This window comes from Ruditapes philippinarum, unplaced genomic scaffold (assembly GCF_026571515.1).
Source record: "Ruditapes philippinarum isolate M1 unplaced genomic scaffold, ASM2657151v2 ctg286_1_1_1_1, whole genome shotgun sequence".
Classification (NCBI taxonomy): domain Eukaryota; kingdom Metazoa; phylum Mollusca; class Bivalvia; order Venerida; family Veneridae; genus Ruditapes; species Ruditapes philippinarum.
In genome coordinates this window covers 109,540-134,451 of record NW_026854585.1, presented here as the reverse complement: position 1 = coordinate 134,451, position 24,912 = coordinate 109,540, and the positions used below count along the sequence as shown (strand labels likewise).

Below are 24,912 nucleotides of genomic sequence, written 5' to 3'. Positions count from 1 at the left end.
TCAAATTTATCGGGATAAACCAAATTATCCAAAACAAAAGCAGTATTAAACACAACGATATTTTCACAGTTTGATCAACTTTAGAACAAATGTAATGAAATGAATGTTTGATTATCCATTCTGAAAAAAAAAATTGCACAAGTAACAAATATTATTATTATCTAAAAACTACTTTATCATCGTTAACCTTGACACGCATTTTTTCAAGGATGCATTGCAGTATGGATTAAAGTTTGTCTCGACATTGCTAGATTGTTGCATTAGGGAAAATATTAAATTAAATAAAACAATACAGAAATTATCTGGTGCAAACATATCAATACAATCATGGCCTATAATAATGCAAAAGTCGTCCTTGGTAAAAATAGTATTAAAAGTCACTCTTATGTTTGACACTAACTCCATGTAGACATCATAATTCGAGAAGCTTATGGAATCAATTTCGAGACCAACGGTCTTAGTGGATTCATTCCATTAAAATTTAGACCTTTTCTAAAAAGAAACATATTGTTTCATGTCTCATACTAGTATATATACGTATGTATATATAATATATATATATATGCATGTTGACCCTTATACAGGTAAACCCACTATTTGTGTTCGTTACATTACATGAAAACACAATCTGTAAAGGTATTAAGCGAGCCTGCTTGAATTCCTTATTGCGTTTCACTTTAAGGTTCACAAGGAAGACGATAATTCTTTCTGCTTTAGCAAATATTGAAATTAAGAAAACAAGATTCAGATGTCGTCTGCAATATGCAATAAACTGCAAGATTGCAAGTCGTATGTTTCAAGAAAAAGTCAGTTGCTGTAACTTACAATTTCCCGTGCTAATACTATAAAATGTGTTATTGCCAGTTAACTGCCAACGGCTTTATTCTGTAATGAGGCCGTGTCTTCCGCTAAATGTAATCAATTCATAATGAATTTAAATAAAAAACCTTTAGTCCATTTTTCATCGCCTTTAAAAAAAATCTGGTAGTTTTGAGTAAAATTTCTAAATTACTTGCTACATATTGACCTTTTCGTTTGTGATCCTCTTCGTATACTTAATTACCTAATTATAATGGAGAGTTGCACGTAAGTGCCGTTCCATGAAATGTGGCATATGGTCCCCAAGTAAAAAAAAATGAGTGTGCCCGAAACGACAACTTTAATGCAAGAAACAAGAAATACTGTCCTCGTAGTATTTGTGAGAAGACAGAAATTGTTTGCACTGCAGGCTATATTTTTCATGATGCAAATCTTAAAAATAACGGTTGACTATTTAAGTAAGTCAAAATTTTGTACTATAACGTGTATCTTTGCAATGTTTATTTTGCATACTTACATAAATGATTTAATTAAAACTTGCTTAGGTCATGAAAACCTTGCATAGTAAATCCTTCATAATGGAGACATGCAGTTCATAAGAGGGACAAAGCCCTGTAGATTTTGAAGTTTGCAACATTAATTAATTAATAATAAACAAATAAATGGCAATATAAAGCACCATGAAACAAAAAAATGACATAACTGGTTTTCACAATACATTAGATACAAGACGACAACATAAAAACAACATAATGTGTAATTGATTTGAGTGTGTCTACAAACATAATTATACATATTGATCAGGACTTATTTAGAAAGGAATCAACCACTCAAACTTTTAAATGATCCCAATATTGACGTCACCATACAATTTGCGAGATAAAAACGCTTTTGTGTGTTGTTAATTTCGTGTCTAATTCTGTCTTTTCTTATACCATTATTATACAATTATGACACCGAATCAAATTGGTTTATCTGCTCTAGTTCTCGTATTAAATAGTTTAAGAAGTAAGATGAATAGCCGATTTGTAAAACAGTTCAAGCAATAAACACCAACCCATTTTTTCCTAACGCTTTTTATGGGAAAAAATGCTCAATACTGTAATAGATATGTCAAAGAAATTCCATCAAGTTGTCTTTATTTATTTTGTTCTTTAGAATTGCCATCACAAAACAGCACCGGTTTCAAATTTACGATGACGTGCGTATATTGAATACTGTAAAATAACAACTTTCAGTTCTAGAGTAATTGATTGCTCAACATTTGGTGGCATTTATCATTTCAAGAGTGAATAGTGAATCAAATTTATCGGGATAAAACCAAATTATTCAAAACAAATGCAGTATTAAATAGAACAATATTTTCACAGTTTGATAAATTTTAGAACATATATCCATCATGCAAAAATAAAGTGCACAAGTAACAAATATTATTATTATATAAAAACTACTTAATCATCGTTAACCTTGACACGCAATTTTTTAAGGATGCATTGCACTATGGATTAAAGTTTGTCTCGACATTGCTGGATTGTTGCATTAGGGAAAATATTAAATTACATAAAACAATACAGTACAGAAATTATCTGGTGGAAACATATCAATACAATCATGGCCAATAATAATGCGAAAGTCGTCCTTGGTAAAAATAGCATTAAAAGTCACTCTGTTTGACACTTACTCCATGTAGACATCATAATTCGAGGAGCTTATGGAATCAATTTCGAAACCAACGGTTTCAGTGGATTCATTCTAAAAAGTAACATATTGTTTCATGTCTCATACTAGTATATAGATGCATGTTGACCCTTATACAGGTAAACCCACTATTTGTGTTCGTTACATTACATGAAAACACAATCTGTTAAGATATTAAGCGAGCCTACTTGAATTCCTTATTGCTTTTCACTTTAAGGTTCACCGGGAAGACGATAATTATTTCTGCTTTAGCAAATATTGAAATTAAGAAAACAAGATTCAGATGTCGTCTGCAATATGCAATAAACTGCAAGATTGCAAGTCTTATGTTTCAGGAAAAAGTCAGTTGCTGTAACTTACAATTTCCCTTGCTGATACTATAAAATGTGTTATTGCCAGTTAACTAACTGCCAACGGCTTTATTCTGTAATGAGGCCGTGTCTTCCGCTTAAATGTATTGAATTTATAATGAATTTAAATCTATAAGTGGTCTTTCAGGCAAAACGGCTTTTTCGTTTTGTGGCATATGAAATGTTTATCATTGGATTATTTACGCTGCAAACTTTTAAATTATTTTCATTTTTTCCCTCACACAAACTGCATAATGAAATACTTGCCTTATGAGATATTAACATTCTAAAACTAGTTCTAAGTCAGGTATCGCTTTGATATTCATTACAATCATCATAATTATTATCATCGCACTTTCAACCGTTTTGTTTGATTCAGTTATTCTGAAAAATTTCCCCACATACCATTCTTTTTTGTAATCATCAAATTAAGGTATTGGATGTATAATTAATTCTTTTTTTCAAAAGGCATTTAAAACTTAATAATATTAATAAACTGTATTATATTATGGACATAAATGCAAAAAATACAAAAGTTTACCATCTTGTTTGAAAAGAATTGACAATTGAAGTATAACTTTTGTATCAGATTTATACAACAACAACAAAGAATATTTTTTCAACATCATAAGAGAAGTTTTGCTAGTTTCATATTTTTCTTAGGTGAAGAAAAGTACTAAGAAATAACAATAGTTTAAATAACTACAAATAAAGGCAAAGGCAAATGTCTATGAAAATTTGTTTTAGTTTATTGAGACAGTTTCTTGTTATTTATTTCAAATCAAATAAGAAGATGAGGGGTAAGAACACCTATTTGATTATGTCATATAAAATATTCCATTAAAATTACCTTGATACAAATATAAACATTTGTGAAAAATATAAAGAAACTTTACTATGCCGATTTAAAATTATAATCATTTTAAGTTGTTACCTTGTCTAGTTTCACACAGTTCACAGTAAAAATTATGCATAAAACTTTAATATTAGTATTTTCTTTTTAGATTTTATATGAAAATAAGAAAGAAACATCAAAATCTGGCCAAACAAAAAAAAGAAAAAAAGAAGAAAGAAAACAAATGAAAAAAGGGCCTCTTCTGGGGTTTGACCCCACGCCCTATCGAAACTCTCTGTCCTCACTGAAAATGAATACTGCTTAGAAAGAAAGGAGATTCTGCATTAAGCATCTCATAGCTTAAATCACATTTTCTTCTTTTAAAACAGTCTAAGAAAGATGATGAAAAACCCGGTGTTTAATTCAAGTAATGTAATAAATATGGAAAAGTGAAAGGCGTTTTGTTCTTCGCAATGTTTATGGGGGCAACTATTACAAACTGTAATAGATCTGTCAAAAATACCCTATCAAGTTGTCATTTATTTACATATTTAGTTCTTTAGAATTTTCAACAGCAATAACATCCGTGGGGTCATCCGTGTGAAATTTACGATGACGCTTGTGTTAATAAAAATGTAATAATTGGCTCTTCCTCATGTAGTGCCATAAAATCAGTAATCGGGAAATAGTAAAATCCATTCATAAATTTGGAGCATACCATAATAGAAAGATAAACATAATGTAAGAAAAAAATGCTTTAGTCATTTAGAGAGAAAAAAAACACAAGCAAACCTACAGATACTTTGTTTCATTCTTTTCAGTGTGTATTAAACTTTACTATTTCAAATTATTTTTAAAACTCTCGCTTTCAAATTGAGATATATTCAACATTTACTAAACACATGCCAAATTATTTTTAAATCGTAAGGTGTATTCTATAGTTTCTGCATTATCAGCCAGATTTGAAGTTACAAAAGTGTCTTAATTACGCATACGTATGTGATGACATAAACTCATTTCTTTTACGCGTTGCATTTTGCTTAAACTTTCAATATATGGCACGAACCGGAACCGTAATTCTGTATTTGTATGACTTAGAAATGATCTATATGACCTATGTCCCATTGATACATTTCAGTATCTCATGGAAGAAAATGATAAAAAAATAAGAGAGAGAGAAAAAAAAAAAAGAAAATAATAATGTTTTTTTGTTTAATATTTTGTATTATTTTTTTCTTCTTTAGTTATTTAATATTGTAGTTTCAATAAAAATTAATACTATATATATCTATATAGATAGCTCATTATTCTTATTTTAGTTTTAAAAAATCATATTTTACAATCGGTTAATAACGGTTTATTTCGTATGTTTCCGGAGATTTTGCGAAAGGTTACGTCTTACATATTTAGTTTTATGCCATTATGACATAATCTTCATAATTTTTCCAGCGTAAATTTTATAGAGATTTTGCAAGAACATTTTAAATGAGATATTTTATGTATAATATCGCTTCGCAAATGTATCTTAATGACCATTCTGCCAAAAGCACAAATCAACAATAATAACACCTTCAGAATTAATCTATCATTGTCGGCCTTGCCGTGAAATATTTTTAATGATGAATTTCACTTAATATTAATATTTACCTTCCTGAACCAGTAGACATCAAAAAAGATAAAAGAAATGTTGAATTCTGGTTATTTGATGATATGTTTGCCGGTAAATAGTCTAAAGTCTGAAGTTATTGGTTGGCTGTCATAGTAAAATTGCTGTTTTGAGTTCTATCTAGAGCCATCAAGTCCATGCCGTTGATTACAGCGGATTTGTTTTTGACATGCATTAAAAAAGAATGGTATGATACCATTAGATTAAAAGATACCATTTCTGATAATGTGAAAATTCGCGATCGTCCTTCATTCTGCAGAAATTGTCTGCATGATCTTGTCTTTCAGAATATCCGTGTTAATACTGTTTATTGCAATAGTTTACGGTAGTATTAGTAAAATCGAAATTGTCATGGTCAAATAACGTGCGTCTTTCTAAAATGAAGATATTTGAACAGAAAGGTTTTACATTCCACAAATGATTGGTCCTACGCAACAATATAATAAAGACTTGGTAGATCAGATATTAAACTTTTTTATTTGCTGAATGAACTGAGTTCAAATTGAATAAAAGTACATGTTTTGCTTTGCCAGTCAGTGACTTAAAATTTCAAACTTTGCACCCGTTTCTATAGTGACGCCAACTTTTGGATCACTTAGCTGTGTAAGCGAATATAATCTTTGATATAAAATTCAGGCTCCACAACAAGTATCATGTAGTAATTTTATCTAATTTATGTTAAACCTAATATTTTTATGTCTGTGTCAAGAGAAAGTTTCTTTTAACATTGTATTTAGATATCAAGCCTACTCAAATTCCTAACTTTGTTGCACTCTATTGTGTATCAGACAGACGAGATTTCTTACCGTTCCAGGAAATATTGAAATGAATGAAATAAGAACTGTTGTCGTCTGCAAAATGCAATAAACTGTAAAATTGCTGTTTCATGTCTAATCAAATAAATAAATTTATAATCATATAAACTTCTGCAAAGACTCTTAAAGAATACTTGCCAATTGACCGGTATTGGCTTTATTTTTTATTAGATCGTGTAGTCTATCAATTGCGTTTCAAGAACTTATATCAAATTCCAGTCTAACAGTGAGTTCTGACGTAAAACCAAGAACGTCATTATTTTGCTCCATTGCGTTCTGAACTGCTCTTGATTGGTTCATCATTGATTTGATTATAAGTTTTAAAGTCTACCAAACTTTGTTCCTCTAATAAATTTTGATATTATAACTTACTTTTAAAAGCCATTTTGATGATATTCTAGTGTGTCATAACAGAAAAACCAACACAAGATCAGAGCATATTTCTGCGCTGTCCAGTACAAACATAAACATCACACTATAAAATTTATATGATAGCGCAGCATTTTGAATGACTAAAGGGACCCATTTGAGGTATTTTGACAAAACGGGTCTTGAAATACCTTTTCAAGACAATTGTTTCATTTAATGTATGTCTAGAACAACGACTTGTGTGCAACATCTCAGATCATTCGCTTACTCTTTCTTTTTATCAATATTTTTTCTAATTGTGAAAAATGGTTCAAGAGTGAAAAGCGTTGCAATCCATTTTAACTCAAATCGGCCCAGGAATTGCAAAAAATACGATTTTTCAATGTACATTGTATTTCATTTTATATTTTCTAATTCTAAAGTCCTGGTTTCCTGTTTTAAGTTCCCGTAGCTGATCTTAGTAAGAAATCTCAATTTTATGTTTTTTAGATTTTGGACCTCAGGGAAGTTCCGATTTAAATGCAAATACCAGTTTTACTGTATTTCTAGCGTGTGCATACTTTACAGTTGTGACAACGAAATCGGTATTATTTAACGGTTAAAGTCGATACAATTTTGTAAAATTCAACAGATGAATCCCACAAAAGAGAAACCACCGATCGCATTATATCTTATAAATATACACAAATACATACTCGACACAGTTAAACTTAAATTTTCTTTCCATAGCCTTTTATGAAGACATTTTCAATTTCCATTTATTTAGATATTAAACCTATTGCCTTTTTACTCTGTAAGGTTTATCAAAGAGAGTGATGATATTTCTCGGTGCCTTAGCAAATGTTGAAATGCCAGTTGTCGTCTGCAATATGCAATAAACGGCAGAATTGCTATTTTCATGTGGCGAAAAGGTCAATAAATTTGTTATTAAAAAGAACTTTTGTAAGGACTTCTGAAAAGTATAATTGTAATTATGAACTGTTAGTTAATTGTTCCGTGACTAAGGTTATATTAAAGGTATATTGTGCTCACTTTTGATATTTGAAAATATTGAAAATTGCTGCACTGTCTCTTTATAATATAAAATCAACATGTTTCTTCTTCAATGAAATTAGACATGCTATGCTTTATTCTCGATACACTATAGAAGGCCACAATATGAATATATAGTGTCAATAATGAATATATAGTGTCAATAAAAACAACACGACAACAACAATACAAAACAACACAAAAAACAACAAAAAACTGGCAGTTTTTTTAAGAAAGGACTTACTTTCTTTGGCCTATATTATAGAATGAAGTATATATTTTATTGAATTAGACATATTCAGTAAGGATTTCATAGATTTCAATAAATTTATGCCATAAAATTTTTTAAGATGAACATAGTAATTATGTCTTTAATATTGATTATTACGGTATGCGTTGGGGCATAAAAAGTGTGTTTTCAATGCAACGGTAAAAAGGTATATTATGATTTTTATACTCGTATTTCGTTCTTGATATATTCATTCTACAATTTTTAACAATTGTTGGCCATTTTATAAGCTTCATTATGAAATACTTATTATTGCAAGGCTATCTTTCAAGGTTTATACCAGTATTGCTTTCATGTTCATTACAGACTATATATAAACATTGCTCTGCCAAAAACACAGCACTTTGAGTGATTTAAACATGCTTAATTTCCTCTTATAAATTAATTTCATGGTTGTTTTGTTGACATGAAATTTAATTGTTTTCTCTATATAGACACGGTTTTAGAAATAAGATGAATATAAGTCCGTTGTAAAGATATGACAAGAAAACTCTACCAAGTTGTCGTTTTTATTTCAGTTAATATTTCCTTTAGCCTAAAGTTTGGCTCTACATTAAGTACATCGGAAATGACCATTAAAAAAAAGAATCAAGAAGATCTAAAGATGACGTCATTATTTCTTGTGCAATTTGCTGATCCCCTATATTGTCTAAGTCTAATGCATTTATTTGAGAATCATCTTCATTCTTCTTGGAATTGCACATGTTAAGGACAAGTTTATTGCAATTGTAAGAAATATTTTCAGTTTTGCTAGTACAAAATATGTTATTTATTATGCAAAAAAAACATGATCCATAATAGAAAAGAGCACATAAAAGTCATTATATCTAGGAATCAATCTATCATTGCTGACCTTGACGTCATCTTTTTCAAGTATGCATTTTGCAATGGATTCATATTTGTTAAAGCATTTGATTATTGCTGCATCAGGAAAATATCTGAATAAAAATAACGAAAAAAAAACACACAAAAAACAAAAGAATAGATATAAAAAAATAAGTAAAAAAAAAACAACAACAACAACAAACAAACAAAAACAAAATCAATCAACTTTGTTTTATGCATTTTGATACAGACAATTTATGGGAAAATCGGACAGCAGAAGAACGGCAGTAGAAAATGTCAAATTGCTTCCTTGTTCTGTATCTAGGGCCATCAAGTCTACAATGTAACCTTAATTAATTGATTTACCATTCCATAGATTTGACACGAAATGTATACAATTTTCATGATAAAATAATCATATGCGTCGATCAAACATCACGTTATATCTCCGCTTAATACATCCGCATTGCTGGTTGGACCAAACATTTCCGCCGCATTGACTGGACAAACAGGGGCATACGTACGGTTATACCCCGCTCATTTACCACGTCCCCCGTTTTACCATTAAATTTGCGTAGTATTTCCCCAGTGATATTAAGGCGCTTAATTCCAAGTGCACGTGCACTGCGCGAGATTGATTGGGGAAATATTTTCTAAGAAAATGCATTACAGAATCGTCTGCATTATTAACTTCTTTTGTCATGCTAATTTAAGAAAACATCAAAGATATCGTATAACCGATGATTGAGTTGGTAGGTAAGAAAAGTAGAGAAGAACGTAATTATATTCGAAAAGCAATCGTTATTTAAAGTGACAGGAAGCCATGCCAGATTTATTAAATACATATATATTTTTATAGTGTTTGTTTAACTTTATCAATAAATTTATAATTTATTCTTACATGTAATTGACACTTATCAATGTCATGTACGACAGCTATTTAAGTAAGTTACGAGGAATAAACATATAACAAACAATAACATGAAAATAAATTGCAAAAAAAAAATAAAAGATAAAAATAAAAAAACTCCCAAAAAACGTAAGAACCCTCCCTCATCCTACTTTGAAAATAAGTTTTCAAATTCCTGATTGGAATTGATATAACAGTACTATAAAAAGTAAGAAATAAACAACAATTATATCAAAATATATCTATTTCATAGAAAAATCATCAACAAAAAGACAATAAAACTGAAATGAATAGGCCAGCAAATTTATTTACCAAAAGCCATAGTTTTATGTTTGATTCATTGGTCGAGAGACTACAACAAGTACTACGCGCTTATGCGTATTAATTACAGAGTAAACAGGCCAACTGTCAGCTTTCTTCTTCTATTGTTGAATCAATAACGTTGATGAATGACTTGGTTTCTGCCACAAACAATTTGCTGCGAATAATCAAATTTCAGTTCCAGAGTGCACTTAGATTTAATGAATTTCCATTTAAAGAATATGTTGAATGAAGCCACAATGAATGTGACAGCTTTGCTGAATATTTTTTAGATGAAAAGAGTCCTACCAGAGTGGGACAAAAAAACATGATTTGTTTAATTATAGCCACTCGCTTGGGTTTCTGAATATGTATAATTATAGTGTTTCATACGACATGTTGGTATTACACAAGGCATTCGATAAACCAAGACACAACGAGAACTAATTTTGTTCACCAATAACCCACTTAGTAGAACTTTATTATTTTTACTCTTCTGTTGATCTAGCTTAGGGCATTATATTGAATTATTAGGTAAACGTACGTTCATTATTTTATTTCAGGAAATGGAATGGGTATGTCACGTCTGCCATAAGAGAAGACAACTCGTGCTTAGTTCCGGTCTATGGCATCCCGGATGTGACGTAGATGAAGACATTCCATTAGCAAGGGAAGTGGACCGAAGACTACACGAACTTGATGTAATTAAATTGTATTAAATGCAATACATAAAAATATACTCTTGATGTTGATTTATCAATATTGATACAATGTCATGAAACCTTTACCTGCGGAAATACAATATCAGAACAAAGTAAACCTAAAATTGACCGCCAATTAAGCTGAAAGCATTACAAAAAAAACATCATTAAAAATTCATGTAAACCAAACGAGATTGAACTTTCATCATGTATGTTTTATCAGTTATATCAATATAACTGGTTCTTGATTCATTAAATTAAATAAAGATGCGCATTTATTTTATTATTCATAGAATGTGAATACTTTGTTTCGAACCAAATAAGACAATCACAAATTTAAAATGACCCCCTGCTTTTTGCACAAAATATTTCAGTACATAGCAATTATTGATTACTTTCCCATCTGTTTTTACAGAAAGCCAGCATAGCACGTGGACCATTGACGCGTTCGGCGTCTGTTGACGGTAATGACGGACGCTCTGCCTCTATCAGTAGCGCTGCCTTACAACGCCAGATGTCGCTTCCCGACTATCACATGCCAACGTCTCTTTCTACGGGTCACACGCTTGAAGTCATTCCTGTAATTATGACAAAGTTCCTTACATTGATATTTCAATTTACAAAAATAATGAATTTTAAGTTTTGTTTTATTACAAAAAGCAAATACAACTAAAGTCATAAACACTAGTAATAATTTCAAGAATAGTCTTTTATTCATAATAACATTGGGGTTTGATTTACAGAAATAGATATAAAAAAGGAAACTTTTTTGAAAATTTGCATTGACTCTTATATGCAAAGGGAAGTAATCTATATTTTCATACTTCTTAAGGAGAGCGGATTTAGTGATAACGTCAGTGATACAGCAAGCCCGGAACCAGCGTCAACAAAAGTAAATAGTCCGACAGATTCCGATGAAATGAAGAAATCGACCATGTCGGTGACGTCAGCAAATGGCGGAAGTCTAAGAGGTACTATTTTCTTGTATCTTTCAAGATGATAAATCTGAATAATGTAGATCATCGACAGATAGTTTTAGGATTTTACACCTAGTTACAAGATCACTGTGTGATTTCTAACACTCTAAACCTAGTGTGAATCATTCTTGTAAATGCTTTTACTGCCTCGCTTTCATAAATAGCTTATTACTTACAGATGAGTGATAGAGAACATTTGTGTATATGAATCTTAATTCTACCCCAGATTTTGATAACGTTATGAAAAAAAATCATAATGTCATAAGCGCATATTATCTGCATGTGACGTTGTGTCCAATATGATAGAATTTCAAATTAAAAAAAGTATTTTTCAGTTTTCAACTTTACAACCGGTTGCTGCAATATCTTTATGCCAGGACAGTCATTTAGTTCATTTATTGTTTTACGTATTTAGAAGAATATAAATAAATTGGTCCACTAAATGCACAATAGTATTCATTTAAATCAATATAAAGAAAATACAAAATATATATCAACTTAAAAATAAAGAAAAATATCTTTATTAATAAAAAAAACCCGATGATTTATCGGAATTATTAGGGTCTTTTATTTTCAGTTTGACACTCTCATTAATTCTACTGTACAGGCAGATATTTGTAAAAACATGGAGAGAACATTCCTGATATTTTTCATTTTCTTATTTTTCCTCGTGCACACAAGTTTAACTTTTTTCTTTTTTTTCTTTGTTTCTAATTCATTTTTCTCACAATTTATTTTGTATTACGCCGAAGTAACAAGAATGATTACTTTGTTTATCTAAGGTCGCGATTTAACTTTTGATTCATGTATTTACATTTCATAATATTTCAAAATATAATTTTGTTGTCACGAGATAATAATAAAAGTTCCCCTAAAGGCTTCCGTAGTAATTTCATGCGAATAAATTTTTGACATTTTCTCCAATGTTTACCGGAAGGAAATGATTTAGATATTCTAGGACTTATCGGTGTTGGTAATCATGCAAGTCATCGAGAACTTGTTAATGAATAGTTCGCAGACTAGTTTTAAACGATAGTAACAGATATAATGCCAGAATTATTCATAGGAATATTGATATATTATCGATATATATCGAAATAATATACATATCTATTAAAACTCAATAAATATGAATGGCGTTTAGTCTGTTTTTGACCAAACGTCCGTAAAGAGAGTGCGCATATCTCATACATTACTACGTAAATGCGATATTTTTTTCAAATACAAACATTTAAATATATCTTTATTACCATTGGTTTGTTTTTATAATACACATGCTATACGCAGTTTGTTATCTTTATGCATAAAACAAACATGATGTATCCGACGTTATATATTAAGCAAACAACTTTCTTATCATCATTTAAATATTTGCTACAAGTGAATGAAATTATCTTTGTCTCTAAACACTAGCCATAGCATTTTCCCGAGTGTTTCCGTCATTCGCAAATATTTGAGTGGTGTTGTCACTAGTCAATTTATTCAGTGATTCTGCCACTTGCGAATGTATTCAATTTGCTGCCACGCCCAAATTTATAAAGTATTTCCGCTAATCGCAAATTTATTGAATACGGTTTTCACACAAGAAACTTTATTTCAGTCATAAAATAAACAACGAAATATCACAGCAAGTATTATTTGAAATTAGCAACTTGACTCATGCCCTTATTGCTAAACCACTGTCTACCTCAGTTGATCACACACCATGTGTTTGTTTTCTTGTTTCCCTTGCTGATACCGAATAACTGGCCTCTTACTGTAATTTGCTCGATTCCCTACAGGAGAAAACGGAATCCTTAAAAGTGCATTGATGAAAGAGTAAGCGATATAATAATAACATATAGAGTACAATATAATATCATATAGGAAATAATTGTGCTAACTTGTTAAGTGAATTTTCCGTTAATATCAGTTTAGAAAAGAAAATAATAATATATATATATATAGGTAAGTCAACAATAGTACACTATTGTATACAAGTATAGGTACGTTTCTTGGTGGTATAAGATTAACTAAGCTGACTGAAAATAAGAAAGAGACGCATTTGCATCAGACAGTCAAGTGTACAGCCGATATTACTGAAAGATCACATATTTAGTCATAACTTTGACTTCATAAGCAAGCTGTGTTGTACTTATATTCCTTTAAAACGTTATCAAAAAAAAAAATCTGTATTTTTAGAGTTTTTAGAGTTATATCACAATTCGTTTATTTTAAAGTTTCACGATGCTACATTGTATTTTGTTTACGAGACTATTAACTATGTCTGTCATAGGATCCATGTAACAGACAATAACACATATTAACACATATATATTAACGCATATATTAACACTCACTGATATATGTATATTTATAAAACATACGTATTTTTACCAGGCTTTCTGTCATCAATGGTTGGGAGCTGTGGTGATTATAACTTAAACAACATGTTTAATATTTTATTCTTAACATACTAAGCGAAGGCCTATAAATTGCACGTGTTTTCCTTACTGAAACATATTTTAAACTTACAGAAATGGAAATGATATTACGAAAACAAAGTATGTATACGTTTTTTTCTATTATATGTGTACGTTTTATATTTCAAATTAAGCTTTTCTTTCTTTCTTTAAATGCTAATTTTACACGCAAAATAAGCGACCTACATTTTTCGGCGGAAGGATTTTTGGTTTTAGAGGATCTATTTATTATAACGTAAAGCTAAAGAAAGCGAAAATCACGAGTAAGGAATACACACGCAATGTATAGGCTATTTTCTTTTTATTTGTCTGCTTTGATTAATAGTAAAAAATATAGTACGAGTAAACAACAGCGTTCTTTGTAAGCACCATGTTTATTTACTTTTTATTTTTACGTGCTTAAATTTTTGTAACTGCTACGATATGTATTCTTAGCTTTATAACTAGATAATTTTAAAAAGCGTCTGTATCTAGAAATTTCGTAGTTTGTTATTTTAAATTCATCAGCCATAAGAAAATAAGCACTTTGGTTTAATTAATTTCCCTTTTACTAGCTTTTGAATTTTAGCAAACATTTATATTTAACCACCATTTTACACGTCATTTCACACGGTGTCTTTACCATGAGACATTTTTGTGACGGTGTAGATTTTATTTTGGCTATTTTTATCATTCTTTTTAAACATTTCATTATTTTTATGGGGAAAAGTGTAGAGTCCATTCATTTTAGAGATAAACTCATAGAGAAAAAAAGTTCCTAGAAAAAAATCATTTTTTCTTCGTGAAGTAAAACCGCGGGAATATCTGATTGTTTAAACACGCGGTTTCTCTGTCCGTACGAGTCTGCTTCCCACACTCCTAAAACATTCTATGAATGTGTTACTCTCTTGTGAGGGCTCTACACTTAATCTGATTAAAAATACTGAAATAATGAAAAAGTTACGGACAAAATTAAAATCTTGACCGTCTGTTGTATAAGTTTTTGTCCAACGCAAATCATAAAATGAGCGTTGTAAAGGCACCATGCATAAACTGAAATGATTAAATAATTTTATGATTGAATAATTTGAATTTGATTTCGTATTGTTCATCTTTTAACTCTGTGGTAATTAGTGAAATATTGACATTTTATAGTAAGCCTATTGTATTTTTTCCACTAATACACCATGTTTACAAAAAAAAAAAAAACATATTGCACAATGCAAGTTCGCCAACAATCTAAAAAAATGGTTCCTTTAAATATTTATAGTAAAAATCTGAAAAAGTTTCTGCTCTTAAACCGACTGGGCGAGTGCTTTCACATAATTGGTTTCCAATACCTCTCATTTCAAATACCTCTAATGAGAAGATTCAAGTTACGGTTGTTACAGGGGCTAAATTTGGCCACGTCCCGGAGGTCAATGCAAGCTATTTGCTGATATGCATTTAGAAATAGTCCAAAATGATTTTTGCCAGTAATTCTGAAAAGGCAACGTCTAAAGGTGTACTTTTGTACTGTATTTAGAGAAATATTCACAGTTGAACTTTGAAATCAGATGATCTAGATATTGACTATCAGACAAACTCTTATTTTTCTACCTATATGTAAGGTTTTTTGTCCTATATGTATATCAGATTTAAGCTCTGAAATGATACCTTCTAAAACAAATATAGGGCTGTGAAATGTATGGTTATGCACTATTTAATGACAAATCTAGTCACATAAGATAATATTGCAGTCTGCGTCTCGCATACATTATTTTTTTATTATAAATCAGTTGCAAAGCTACTTCCCTTGGCGTTCCATATACATGTACACCAGATTCTGCAAGGGTATTACTTCCCTTCACATTTTACATATATGACATTCTAAGAAGAGTGACCTCCCTTGACGGCTTATACACATTGCATCCTGTAAGGGTTACTTTCCGTGGCCTATTGTATACATTATCTTTTTCAGGTTTGTTACATGCCTTAACTTTCGAAGAGTTATCGTTCTTGACGTATCGTTTAAATCATATCATGTAAGCAAGTTACCCCAAAGAAGTTTGATACACATTTATAATCCTATCGAAGAGTTACCGCCCTTTCAGTGTATGTTTTCAGTATATCCTATAGGAGAGTACATTCTTTGACGCTTCATATAAATATTGAATTCTATAGCAAAATAAAAGGAGATTGTTTGATCGCCAGACATGGTGCTTGTCCTCAATCATTTTAGAGTATTACATCATATGTTTAGATGCAAGCTACGGGAGTTTGCTTTTCATTCGGCTTGGTTTATATTTGACAATAATTAGAGAAGAATAATCAGGAAAGTTTTAGGGGATTCAATACACGCTGTTCATATCTATATCCTCATGTATAAAATAGTATTAGCCAGTCAGTTATAACCCAGACGTAGAGCATTCTGGAACAATAGTATATTACGTCAAAGCACTTAGTATGGATTTAATCGCTTAAACGCAAATTATGCCTCAGAAACGAGGTTTTCTTTCTTTAGAAAGGTCAAACATGAGTTTTATAACGTTGAAGTTATGGTTTTGGAGCATGTTAGATGCTTGGGGAAATAAGCACTGAATATGAAACTATTTGTCATTATTAAAGTAGTAAATTGTAAACAAAGTGGTATACAAAATGCTAAATCACAAATGCTGTAAAGGCAAAACACTTTCGATGCCAGCAGGTTAAAGGTTAACTATCTGACTGACTGTTATCCGGGCTGGTGGGTATTTAATTGTTGTATTTTATAGACAACAGAAATAAATAACTATTGTGCACTGTTGTGTTTGGTTTACATGTAGAATTGAAAATATTTCATTTTTTATGATATTTTTTTCTTTATGACTTTTATGAATACATTAAGTAGTAATAGCTTCAACTGAATAACAAACAAGAAATTGCATATTAAATTGTTATTGACGTTATGATATAAGCTAAAGGATGGGATTGAAAGTAGTTTTTGGGCCATTACCTGCTGATTTCGTGAATGGACTCGTCTTACTTTGACAAAAGTACAGACTGGTCTGGCTCTATACTGTTGGCTTACAGTGGGATAGATTTTAAAAGCTACTATTTCTTTATAACATTATGCTTCTCTTATAGCTCAATACAAGTCGGTAACTATTGCATTACTATCGTTCTTGAATTGTTTTGCTTAAATTAAACACCAGTTATAATTTTCTGGTCTGAAAAATAAAAACAAAAGTTGTTTTTTTTAACTAAAACAATAAAGTTTGATAGAAGGCATGGAAATAATTTTGCAATATTTTACTTTCAGCAATGGGACAACCTAGCTCACGGAGCGAATCGGAATACTCCGACGGCGTGTCGGATGTAGATATGGAGGACGCTTCAATGATGAGATCAGGAACAGATGGAATCAGTCCCGACGACGGCAGCGACGATTATTCATTTATGAGTATTGGAAGTAGTGACGACAACGCTAGCATACACATGCGTCGGAAACATAGACCGAAATCTTTAAATTTGTCTCGTTCAGTAAGCGGTACTTCGTCAGAAGATGAGACTTCAGATAGTGCAATAAGCACTGACGTTGAATCAAAGTACGCCGGTGTTCAACCTCCTGATCCTCATGAGTTGAGAATTGCGCTAGCCGCAAGTGCTTTTGTAGAAGAGATGCGAGGTGTTGAAGCAGAGACTGACGATGAGCTAGCCGAAATAGCTACTCATGAAAATAACCATGTTGATAAAATACGATGTAGTCCCTCAGCACCTGTAAGCCCAAGTTGGCGGGAAGGTCTTGAAAGCCCGCCATTTTCGCCTCGCCGAAGGGACAGCTATCCTGGCAAGCGAAGGGGTTCTTCTCCGGTATCGCCTAAAGATAAACGATTTACTTATACGGATATTTCACCGCCTTCACGACAGTTATCGCTTGAAGAACTTTATGATAAAGAAGCTCATTCTACAAATTCTGACCCCTCTCTCGTACCATTTGCTCAACGACCTTCGCCAAAAAGCCCTGATGAGCTGAAAGATTCTTTCTATAGCAATTCCGGTGAGGTTATGTCATTTGACAGACCGACATCAAGTTTAAAGAAAAGTAAACCCTTTTATTCCTTAGAGGATGCCGCAAATGATTTAAATGACACGACAACGATTATGGATCTAGCAACATACGCCGCTACTGTTGCGAGTAATACTGCTAATCTTACGTCCATGTCGGTCTCGCCAACAAATATCCCTGACTCAAAACCTGGTCATGAATCACCAGAAAGTTTGGGCAGCTCTTCACCCGTTTCGCCATACTATGACAACGTTTCATATAAGGATGAGCATCAAATAGACGAGGAATCTGAGGAAGATATCGAGCTTGCTGACCCCTCGCAGAAGTCAATCGACTACCAAGGGTCCAAGCGACAGAAAGCAAGGCCTCCAACTACCGATTGGTCTCCTGTCATAGATTTATCGCCGATTTTAGATGTTTCCCCGTCATTAGAAGAAGCTGAACAGGCTGAAATGCTCGCTGAACAACAAGCTGAAAGACAGAGACAAGCTTCTAGAGAGGATGACGCATATTCGCCAGCAAACGCTTTCATTGCTATAAGCGAAGATGCAAATGAAGCACCGGACTATCAGTATTATGGTTTAAAGAGATACGAGGTTGTTGAAGATATAAGTGAACTAGTTAAACAAAATAATGGAAGTTCGCCAATGTCAATTGCATCTAATGAAAGTACCGAACATAGCAATGGAAATATTAGTAAACCAGAACATAAAACTGTAACAGATGTTGCAGCATTTGATGCAAAAATGCCAACACATCCCACACCCATCTTTCCTTTACACTCAAACGCTGAGCATATGTGTGCTAAATTACATAGACACGACCCTAAATGTTCAAAAAGTACTGACAACCCAGCAAATCCTGGACATTCTATCGATACGTCTAAAAAGATGAAACCTGTAGAAGCAAAACCTGAAAGCGTTCAAATAGCTGCTGTTGATATACCTGATTCTGCTAGCACGACTCAGTCGAAAACAAAATTGCGACGTAAGTTACCGGAACCAAACGCTGAGATAATTGCAACCCAAAAGGCACCGGTCCCAAAACCACGTCGAAAAGATAAACCTTCAGAGACACCTCCGCCAAAACCAGCTCGCACTGCTAAAGCTGAACCTCAAGAACCGACCCGGAACCCACCAATTCTCCATCAGTCTGTATTCGCAAATAAACAGGCAAGCAAAAGCCAAGACAAGCCAGTCCTTCAAAAACAGAATTCCGAGGAACGCCGCCGTACTGCAAAAGATATGAAAGCAAAACCTGATCCGCTAATAATGAGTCATTTGGAATTAGAGGACGCCTCTGCCTCGCCTCAGTACAAAGTATTAGAGTCTCCCCCTAGCCCTGAAAACAAATCTGCAATTCGCCGAGAATATTCCGACAGCACGTCAGTTTCCCCTTCATCGTCCCCTGATAGAGAGTCATTCCTCTATCCTTCCCCGGTTACACCGCCGGATTCTGACTCATCGCCCCCTAAACCACATTCGCCTTCATCAGGGACGGATTTTGAAGATGAATTTATTTTAGTTTGTGAAGACAGCTCTTACGTCAAACCGAAGGAGAAGGTTCGGAACGCCTCGGTTCCGTCGGAGAGACGCCAAAGTACCAAACATAATCACGACAGGGACAATCATGAGAAAAATAAAAATCACGAAAAGGTAAATATACCAATAAGGTATGTACGAGTAGTTTATTTTATCATTTGATTTTTTAAAATAGCAATTAAGTGTTTAAACAGGATTACCTAACTTGCTTCAAATCTTTCTGTTTTGTGCAAGTGACATACAAGACGAGGTTCATACAGAAGTATTATGATTAAGTTACTCGACATTTATGGTTTAAAGAAGGATTGACTTTACATTCAACATTAATTTTAATTTCCGCGTTACCGGATATTAGCTTTTAATCTATTTTGACCGGTATAATGACGTTATGCCATCACATCTTGCTAAGCACGTGTGCACCTTTGATTCGTTATTTGATCGCAACTACGAGTATAATGCGTTAACTCGTTTTGTAGGTTAAAACATTCGAATTATTTTAACATTCGTACATTAATTTACACAATTATTTCTGCGGAGTCCAATTAACTTTATTTAAGGATTTGTCTTGTCTAATAATTGAATGAAGTGAAAGAAATATTAAAGAAAGAAATATTAAATCAAAGCATATAAAAACAATATAGTTCCGTATTACTACGCATTCTACCAGAAAATGTAAGCGGAGCTTTGCCGTAGAAGAATGCTAGTGCCTGTCACAAACGCATGGCAATAAATAATCTTCCATCAAATATTGTTTCTCCGCGTATCGACCTGCATTTACACATTTTCTTACTCTGTTCAACAACCCACTCATGAGCTAGCAGTATAAATGATCTCACACGAGCAAGCCAAACAACGCGGCATATTGATTATCGATTTCCAACGTTCTTCTTTTTTGTTGTTGTTAAAACATCTAAATGGGAAAATAGAACTCTTGTTTGTTTTCATGACGATTTTCAATACATTTCTCCGCGCTGGAATATGTTCTGCGATATATTTATACCGTGATATTGATCGAGCTATACAGGTGGTAGTCCAATACTATGAAATATGCCATGATGTTGTGATATCAACGTATCAGAAATAGTGTAATCTGATTTATTGAGTTCACCACTGAAATACATGGAGCATTAATACATTCGTGACTCCTTAAGGAAGAGTATTCTTTCAGAAGATTAGTGTTACTATAAATGGATTAATGCCTGAATCACCGGAAGTGAATTTGGATTGTTTTGCTGTAAGTTGCACGTTTCATGAGTTTGTTTCTCTCGCGAGAATCCCTGTCTTGTTTCAGCATTTGAAACGATTTAATCAACAGTAACAGTTAACAAATTTAGGTCATTTGTTTTATATGGAGTTTAAGTAAATAGTTCATTTTCATTTTGTTCTCAAGAAAATACAATAGTTTCAAGCGTTTCTTTAGCAATGTTGTTATACCTTTTCGGTGAAGGTTGTCTTGCACATTTAAGAAAATTTGGATGTTTTACTATATTTTCAGTTGTGAATGTTTTTGAACAGAGTATATGGTAAACAGACAGTATTTTTTAAACAATTTTATCTGTTGAATAAGAAAAAAATGAAAACAACAATGTATTCTCACGCATATCCGACAACATGTTTATATCTTATATAACGTAATGTATTTCCTACTTGAAAGTACGATTTCGATAAATTATTTGTATTGAAAACTATATTAAGTAAGGTACTTCCATAAGTAATAGAATGAATTTTATAGTTCTTAACGCTATTGTATGGCTTTTAATTTGTCCATCATTCATATAACTAATATCAAGCATTCTGCCATAAAAACAGTAAAAACAACAACATCGAAACATACAACTATAATACATGAATTAACGTTGATACATATTGTCAACATTAAATGAGCCGCGTCATGACAAAACCAACATAATGGGTTTGCGACCAGCATGGATCCAGACCAGCCTGCGCATCCGCGCAGTCTGATCAGGATCCATACTGTTCCCTTACCAACCCTATTACAAGTAGAGAAACTGATAGCGAACAGCATGGATCCTGATCAGACTGCGCAGGCTGGTCTGGATCCATGCTGGTCGCAAACGCATTATGTTGGTTTTGTCGTGACACGGCTCAAATATATTTAGTTTCCAAATTCAATTTTGGTGTTTTAGATTTGATTTAATGTGTTTTTAATTATATAATCTCATTCAATTATTTTAAAATTCAAACTTAAGAAAATGTTATGCGAAGTTTTAGGCTGTGAACAAGCATAATACTTGACTTTAAAATATTGCAAAAATGTATTATGTTGAAAATAATTACTTGAGAGACGTTTTGTCAGATCGGTCAAAGGGTATCAATTATCGTTTATCAATAAATTATTAGTTATCATAAAGGGTTGAACGAGTACATAATATTATAATAAGCCGTGAATATAGACTTATTACCACCATTTATGTCTACATAAAGAACATCTTTTAGACATTTAAGAACGTTCATATATTCTGGTATAATTTTATCTGATTTCATACATCATTATACAAATTCTACATGAAACAGTTCATCCTAATTTGAAACACAGTTATTGTTATGTTTCCTAGTCATTTAATTTTATTCGTTTTCACAATAAGCCTTCTGAATTTGTGAAAATAATTTGTCATGGTATGTATTTTGGAACATTCAAATTCAGAATGCCTCCAGAGTCATGCTAATTTTCATGAAAATTTTAAACATATATTTTAGAAGTAAAATAATATGAAGTAAAGAAAGACAATAATTCACACAGTGAAACGGCACTTTCAATCCACCTAAATTACTAAAAAGATGCCAATATTCCGTTAGTCACACAGTAGAAATAAGGTGATTAATATTGCAGAATTGGACTAATTATCGCACATAACATGCAAATTATTGCTTGAATCTTATATCTTTTTACTTTTCTTAAAATGTCAAGTTTTATTTTTCTTGAAATATTTAAGCACATTTGGAGGCATGTAGCTTTAAAACATTTCAATGTATCAAAATTGAAAAAAAGAAGAAACTACAAACTGTATACTGTAGAACCTGGTCAGACTGCACGGACAAGCAAGTCTGGCCTGACTATCCCACACCATGGTGGCAAAGTCGAATCACTTTTTTGTTCTAGTGTTAAGTAATAGGTGTACTTGTATATAACAAAACGCATTTGATTTTAAAATAGGCCTTTCGTGTATTTTATCGATACACTTGACACATAGTTATTGATTTTAGAAGTATTAAGTCGGATAATGGGTTTTGATGATGTCACATATCGTGTCATGTTTCATATTTATATTTTTACTGACAAGCAGTGTATCTTTATTGATTTATACCCCTTAATGTACATCAGTATATTAATCACTCTCTAAGCCAATTCCAATTAATATTTAACAGATTCTGTTCCAGGAGCGTTTTTTTGTCTGACTGTATATTTTAGAAAACATACACCATAATAACCCTTTTAAAGGATGTAAGCTCTCTCTCTATAATATGTCAAATATTAATTTCGTTTACATATTCGCCAATATTTCCACGCTTTGTACTTGATGCTACATCATGACATTTAGTTGTTTTAACGTCGGTCGAACGTTGAAACAACGTCGTGTGTGTCTGCTGGGATACATGAAACTTAAAAAAAACTGTACAATCACATTATTTTCAGGTATTATATTTAATGATCTTAAAAGATTATTTTAATAAAAAGTGTTTCTGTTATTAAACGCACATGAATTATATAAAAACAGAATAAAACATTTCTTAACATGATAGTCTAATGTCTAAAACATTTCTTAACATGATTAACATGATAGTCTGTCTAAAACATTTCTTAACATGGTAGTCTAATGTCTAAAATATTTCTTAACATGACAGTTTAATGTTTAAAATATTTCTTAACATGATAGTCTAATGTCTAAAATATTTCTTAACATGAGAGTCTAATACCTAAAACATTTCTTAACATGATTAACATGATAGTCTGTCTAAAACATTTCTTAACATGATAGTCTAATGTCTAAAACATTTCCTAACATGATAGTCTAATGTCTAAAATATTTCTTAACATGATAGTTTAATGTCTAAAATATTTCTTAACATGATAGTCTAATGTCTAAAATATTTCTTAACATGATAGTCTAATGTCTAAAACATTTCTTAACATGATTAACATGATAGTCTGTCTAAAACATTTCTTAACATGATAGTCTAATGTCTAAAACATTTCCTAACATGATAGTCTAATGTCTAAAATATTTCTTAACATGATAGTTTAATGTCTAAAATATTAATTAACATGATAGTCTAATGTCTTAAATATTTCTTAACATGATAGTCTAATGTCTAAAACATTTCTTAACATGATTAACATGATAGTCTGTCTAAAACATTTCTTAACATGGTAGTCTAATGTCTAAAATATTTCTTAACATGACAGTTTAATGTTTAAAATATTTCTTAACATGATAGTTTAATGTCTAAAACATTTCTTAACATGATAGTCTAATGTCTAAAATATTTCTTAACATGATAGTCTAATGTCTAAAACATTTCTTAACATGATAGTCTTATGTCTAAAACATTTCTTAATATGATAGTCTATTGTCTAAAACATTTCTTAACATGATAGTCTAATGTCTAAAACATTTCTTAACATGATGGTCTTATGTCAGTTTAGTAGATTTAGTAACGACTTTGAGTTTGCACTGTACCAGAAATCTGCACACTAAATTATTCTTGTTTATGATAATAGGATGGTCTAACAAACACTCTACCAATTACATATATCAAGATATACATTTATATCCTTAAGGGTATAATTTATTTTAGTTTAGTAAATTATATATTTTTGACCTGGAAAAATAGTTAGAATTTACTTTAGTCCTATTTTATGCCTGAAAGCAAGAACTTTGCTTCATATCTTCTTTGGTACTTAATTTCGAATTAAAAGTACATAAAAGTTCAGATTTACATTTTAAAGGTGTTAGCGTATATTGCCGTCTGCAAAAATCCACCGCCCCCCCCCCCCCAAAAAAAAATAAAAATAAAACAACAACAAAAAAAAAACAACAATAAATGATATGATATGATAAAAACAGCTGTTCTAAACCAATAATTATAATAATCTGTCATTTGGTAATGACGATAAAATTCTCTAGTATGCTGGAACAGAAAGTGATTAGCCTTTCTCACTATATATTTATAGCCTATGTAGTATGCATAGCCATGAAGTCTGACCAGGCTCCTTTCTGTTGGTAGCGTTATAGTGGTATTTTAAAATTCCTTTAACTTTAGATGAACTGTTACAAATTCAAAGCAAGGCAAATCC

The 24,912-nt window shown here is 31.7% G+C and overlaps 1 protein-coding gene across 5 annotated transcripts in view; it reads left to right on the top strand.

The window, feature by feature from the left end:
• Window positions 1-24,912, top strand: part of LOC132740518 (microtubule-associated protein futsch-like) — a 148,104-nt gene that overhangs the window by 95,083 nt on the left and 28,109 nt on the right. For 3 of the 5 annotated variants that reach the window (XM_060728439.1, XM_060728436.1, XM_060728438.1), the window contains exons 3-7: window positions 10,472-10,609; window positions 11,025-11,189; window positions 11,442-11,580; window positions 13,966-13,995; window positions 17,308-19,709. In XM_060728439.1, coding sequence (XP_060584422.1) covers window positions 10,472-10,609; window positions 11,025-11,189; window positions 11,442-11,580; window positions 13,966-13,995; window positions 17,308-19,709 — 2,874 coding nt within the window. Of the gene's footprint in view, window positions 1-10,471; window positions 10,610-11,024; window positions 11,190-11,441; window positions 11,581-13,965; window positions 13,996-14,102; window positions 14,130-17,307; window positions 19,710-24,912 lie in introns of all 5 variants that reach the window. The other 2 variants (XM_060728437.1, XM_060728440.1) reach the window with 2 other exon arrangements.